General features: G+C 40.7%; 1 protein-coding gene across 1 annotated transcript in view; it reads left to right on the forward strand.

The window, feature by feature from the left end:
- The first annotated feature begins 95 nt into the window (after window positions 1-95).
- The window catches only part of LOC119426797 (cadherin-10-like), a 54,475-nt gene continuing 48,554 nt past the window's right edge, over window positions 96-6,016 (forward strand). Inside the window, exon 1 of the mRNA XM_037694378.1 lies at window positions 96-454. Coding sequence (XP_037550306.1) covers window positions 218-454 — 237 coding nt within the window. The 5' untranslated portion in view covers window positions 96-217. The remainder of the gene's footprint in view (window positions 455-6,016) is intronic.

Consider the following 6,016-nt stretch of genomic DNA (forward strand, 5'->3'; position numbering starts at 1 on the left):
TGTGTGTGTGTGTGTGTGTGTGTGTGTGTGTGTGTGTGTGTGTGTGTGTGTGTGTGTGTGTGTGTGTGTGTGTGTGTGTTTCAGGAGCTGATTGCTGCTCAATGTGAGTCCGAGGAGCCTTTCCTGCTTACAGCATGAGACCCGATTCAATACTCTGACCACCGGACACAGACCTCTGGGGGTGACGTTAGGCAGAAGGTTTTGTGGTTGTGTGGCCATGAGTCGAAGGACAGTTTGTGTGCTGATGGTGCTGTGGGCTGTGGCCCACCTCAGCTCTCCGGGCTACGGCCTCAGGGCCCTTCGAAGGACTACAGGGGGACGAAGAGGCTCAACAGGATTGATGGGACAGGATGCCAACGGAGTGCCGCTTAGACGCTCTAAACGAGGCTGGATGTGGAACCAATTCTTTCTGTTGGAGGAGTACACTGGGACGGACATTCAGTACGTGGGAAAGGTAAAAAAAACTTCATTTTGTACTTTTCTTAATTCAGACAATGAAATATCTGCAGGCAAGGATGTACAAGAATGTTCTCCAATACATTTCACTGCAGTAGAAAAACAAAAGAGTACCATGTTCTTCAGTGGATTTCTTACTAAAGTACAAAAACCTCAAAAAGTGTGTTTAGAGGAATGTGTTTGATCCCTAATGGTATCTTGAAGTTTACTGCTCAAAGGTTTTCTAAAGCAGTTTGATTTATTACACATAAAGTCAGCAGTTCTGATGGAAACACAACAATGTAGCCTCAGTGTTGCATGTCAGCAAGTTCACGAAACAGGACTTTCACATGTGTTTGCATTGACGGAAGGGGAACAAATGCACACAAAAAACATGTATAACAACTTGATCAGCACTCAAGGAAGGTTGTGAATGGCTGCTCTGATGCAGAATTTTGGTTTCCTTCATCAAAAAGTTGGACTTTAATTCCATTGTTCTTAATTTTGAGGTCATTGTGGAAGAGAACCTTAAGTACTTTTGTCCTAGAACCTAGATTTGGTGCACAAAAGTAAAAAAAAAAATGAATTGTTCCTTTTTTACTTTTATGAAACTAAAGTCTAATTAAAAAAAAAAGATTAAGTTACCATTACTGGGCGGCTGTGGCTGAGTGGTTAGAGCAGTCGTCCTCCAATGCAAGAGTTGGGGGTTCGAATCCACCATCAGTTACATGCCAAAGTATCCCTGAGCAAGACACTGAACTCCTCATCGCCTCCGATGCGTGTCCCTTCAGTGAATGAATGTGATCTAAAGCACTGATTAGTCTTTGTATAAATCTAGTAGAGAGCTGTATGAATGGATAAATGAGGGAACAGATTGTTGTGTAAACAGCTTTGAGTGTCTTGATAAATATAAAGGCGTTGTACAAGTACAGTCCATTGACCATTATTCAAGACACAATGTAAACAGACAATCGTAATGAAAATCAGATGTCATGTTTTTCTTACCAAAAAATGATACTACTGAAGCTCTTTATAACTGCAGGTTATAAAGAGCAGGTACAGGTATAAATAATGTGCAGTCACCAACCTTTAAAGATTTCCTTTTACTTGCTTAATATAGCATTTTGAACAATAACACACAATATCTTAAATAAGGTGAACATTCTTGCTTTATTATCCATCCATCCATCATCTTTTACCCGTTTATTCCATTTTGGGTCACGGGGGTCGCTGGTGCCCATGTCCAGCAATCACTGTGCGAGGGGCGGGGTACACCCTGGACATGTCTCCAGTCCATCACAGGGACACATAGAGACAAACGAGACAAACAACCATTCACTCTCTCTCTCACACCTAGGGACAATTTAAAGTTACCAATCAGTCTAACATGCATGTTTTTGGTCTGTGGGAGGAAACCGGAGCACCCGGAGAAAACCCACGCATGCACGGAGAGAACATGCAAACTCCACCCAGAAAGGCCTCTGGACCGGGGTTTGAACCGGGGACCTGCTCGCTGAGAGGCAGCAGCTCTACCAGTTGCACCACCGTGCTGCCCCTTTATTAAACATACTTAGGAAATAAATTGTTTAAATAAATGGCTTGATTATTGGATCTCAATGAGAGAAGAAGTCGTGGTTGTTGCACTGTTGTCTTCTTCCCAAAAAACGCCCTTCACACTGTCCTCCCTACAATTAAATAATAAATATCAGCCAGAATGTGGATGGTCTTTGTGGGTTAGGGCCCAAAGTCCATAAAGTAGTGGTGTTGGTGGTGTATCAGGATTCTGGGTAGGGCTTGAACGACTACATAATTTTTAAACTCGACGTTAACATAAGACTCGAGTAGAACTTGAGTACTTGATGACGTCATAGGATCTAAAGATGCAAAAATAAATAAATAAAACCACAAAAAAGATTCATTATTTACAAAAAAGATCAACAAAACATTGGGAGCATATATTACGCTCCTACCATTTATCATACTGCAAATAAGTCACAGGAAAAACAAAACTATTAGTTATTATTATTATTATTAAGCTGCAAAAGTGAAAGAAACGTGCGGCACGTCAACAACGAAACTAAAAACAGTGGGGGGTCGACCACCCTGCACCACCGCCCGCAGTGGTGCACATTAGGTTTAGTTTTAGAGATTAATATGTTTATAGTTTTTTTATAGGTTTAGAGATTCATATTTTTTGCTTTTAGTTTGTGAAACAAGGTCAGAGGAAGCTGGTTCTGGTTCGGTCGATTGGACCCGGTGTTACACCATATTATGTGACCAGCAACAGTGCATGCAACACCGCCCCCTACAGTCACAATATACGGTGGTCACAGAATATGGTGTAACACCGGTTCACAACAAGCTCCTAACAGTCAGGAAGTTGTTTCATTTTCTGTTTCCTTACGGTAGTTGAACCGGAAGATTCATCTTTAGTGAAATATTTCCAGACTACTGATGCATTTCTACCTGTTTGACAAGACTGGGCCTGCTCCGCTCAGTCCATCTGCTGGGAGGAATCCATTTTGTAACCCGCGCCCGGTGCAGATCACGTGACTCGTGACACAATGACGTAACGGCGACGTAATGACATAACCACGAATACTCGACGTGAAATTTGAAAACTCAATAGATGTCCTAGGAATCGATATGTCGATTACTCGAGTAGTCTCTTAAAGCCCCAATTCTGGGCAATCACATTTTTGAAGCCGGACTGTCAAAGTCCTCGTGCCTGGGCTACGAACACCATCGCACCCATCTGTGGTAGCCAAGTGTTTCTAGCACGGTGTGATCAGAGTGCATCGCTGCACCCTGATGTGGTCTGAGTGAGTCTTGCAGGGCACGGTGGGACAGTGGGTGTACATGTTGGTATCAGTGTAGGAATGTTGTGCTTTAAAAGTATGGTCAGAGCACAGGAGAGTGTCTTGGTGATGTGGACGTTAACGAAGACTAGCTGTGTAAGTCAGAGAGTGTAGCATCATCATCACTGCCCTCACAGCGAAGAAAGTTCTCCAGATTTGCTGAGACCAACCACATTCTGAGAGTTCGCCGGGTTAATGTCATGTGAAGGAGGCTAACAGCGTGTAATCCACGAGACACGCAGTAATTGTTAATGTCTGGAAATGTAGTCTCATTTGAAAGACAGACATTTTATCATGGTCCACACATAAATTTGATCTTGTCTGGGCTTCTATACTTTTCATCACCCCAGTTTCACAAATCCAGGTCAAATGTTATAAACTGGTTATTACTGTAGATTGCATGGCTGTATAATGGTTGATGGCATAGAATGTGCCATATGTGGTATTCTGCTGTTGTTGTTGTGTTGTTTAGGGGGTGGAAAGTTCAGTAAACAATAAAACAACTATTAGAAACACTTTTGTGTCCAGAAAGTCTAATCTCCAAAATCTTATTCACTCAAAAGTTGTCCAGTGATACGTGGTTTCAGATTTTTTTTTTCTGTTTCTTTGGAATAAGAACAGATTAGCATAAAATGAGTTTATCAACTAACTAATCACTGCGAGGGAGAGAGAATACAGAGGACAGGCTTATCAGAGAAGATGTGGTTACAATGCTGCTCTGATTGTGGACGACGCCACTGAACTAGGTGTTCTCTAATAAAACCAATATCCTCCATGAGTGCAGTTTCAACTGTACTGTAAAAGTTATGGAATTTATTTTTGTCATTTTCCAAGTTTAGTTAAGCCTGCAGCCTTTTCTGACTGAGGACCATGACCTCAGGTTTGGAGCTGCTGATTTTTCTTCTCCTATATTGTTTGTTTTTTACTATTATTATTTATTAAATACAGTTAATGAAACAGGAAATGCAATAAATATATATATATGTATATATTTTTATTTTTATTAAGTTGAGCAGAGGTACCATTAGAATGAAGGCACCAGTTTCTTTATTATTTTATTGCTCACTGTATTACGGTGACATCAGCTGAAGTAACTACAATGGTCTGACAAATGTTTGGAAAATTTCTGACAGAAATAGCTACAATGTATCAGACATATTAACCTTGGGTTTTAAAACCATTTTATAAAGGCATTTTGGTAAATGTTTGCTCTCAGAGTCAAAAGTAGCTCAAAAATCAATGGGAAAGTCAAGAAAATTGAGTTTATAAAAGTTTAACTTTCACTTACAAAAAAAAAGTGTGAAGCTTTGTATAGACTTTTTATTTATTTTTTATTAATTTTCCTGAATTTAAAAACCTTGGTCATGTTTTGTTTTACTTTATCACTACGAAAGGTTCAAGACGTCAACAAGTATGCATTTATTGACAAAGTGGCAAATCGATTTAGTTGCTGTTTTGCATTTTCTGTTTTAAAAGCATTGAATTTTAGATTTCTGTCCTGACACTTTGACGGGTTCCTTAGCTTTTGTTTGTCTTGTCTCAAAGTTTAGACACAGCTGACTGGAAGCAACCAACATTTTTTGTCACGCTCTGTTGATATGCTCTTAGATGGTTTTAAAAACACTTTAAATTATTTCAGCTGACAGCTCTCAGGCTTGGGTCCATGTGAATTTTACATCAGCAAAAACATTTTTCAAGGGTTCCCTTTAAATTATTGGCCAATTTGCAGTTAAAAATTTCATGTATTTGATTCACAAACAAACATTTCAGGATGATTCTGGAATTTGTCAATATTTTTGACTATATACAGGTCCTTCTCAAAAAATTAGCATATTGTGATAAAGGTCATTATTTTCCATAATGTAATGATAAAAATGAAACTTTCATATATTTCAGATTCATTGCACACCAACTGAAATATTTCAGGTCTTTAATTGTTTTAATACTGATGATTATGGCATACAGCTCATGAAAACCCAAAATGCCTGTCCCAAAAAATGAGCATATCATGAAAAGGTTCTCTAAACAAGCTATTAACCTAACCATCTGAATCAACGACGTAACTCTAAACACCTGCAAAAGATTCCTGAGGCTTTTAAAAACTCCCAGCCTTGTTCATTACTCAAAACCACAATCATGGGTAAGACTGCCGACCTGACTGCTGTCCAGAAGGCCATCATTGACACCCTCAAGCAAGAGGGTAAGACACAGAAAGAAATTGCTGAACGAATAGGCTGTTCCCAGAGTGCTGTATCAAGGCTCCTCAGTGGGAAGTCTGTGGGAAGGGAAAAGTGTGGCAGAAAACGCTGCACAATGAGAAGAGGTGACCGGACCCTGAGGAGGATTGTGGAGAAGGGCCGATTCCAGACCTTGGGGGACCTGCGGAAGAAGTGGACTGAGTCTGGAGTAGAAACATCCAGAGCCACCGTGCACAGGCGTGTGCAGGAAATGGGCTACAGGTGCCGCATTCCCCAGGTCAAGCCAATCTTGAACAAGAGACTGCGTCAGAAGCATCTCGCCTGGGACTGCTGCTGAGTGGTCCAAAGTTATGTTCTCTGATTACAGTAAATTTTGCATTTCCTTTGGAAATCAAGGTCCCAGAGTCTGGAGGAAGAGAGGAGACACAGAATTCACATTGCTTGAGGTCCAGTGTCAAGTTTCCACAGTCACTGGGGTGCCATGTCATCTGCTGGTGTTGGTCCACTGTGTTTTATCAAGCGCAG

This window comes from Nematolebias whitei, chromosome 20 (genome assembly GCF_014905685.2).
Source record: "Nematolebias whitei isolate Nwh7 chromosome 20, NemWhi1, whole genome shotgun sequence".
In the NCBI taxonomy this organism is placed as follows: domain Eukaryota; kingdom Metazoa; phylum Chordata; class Actinopteri; order Cyprinodontiformes; family Rivulidae; genus Nematolebias; species Nematolebias whitei.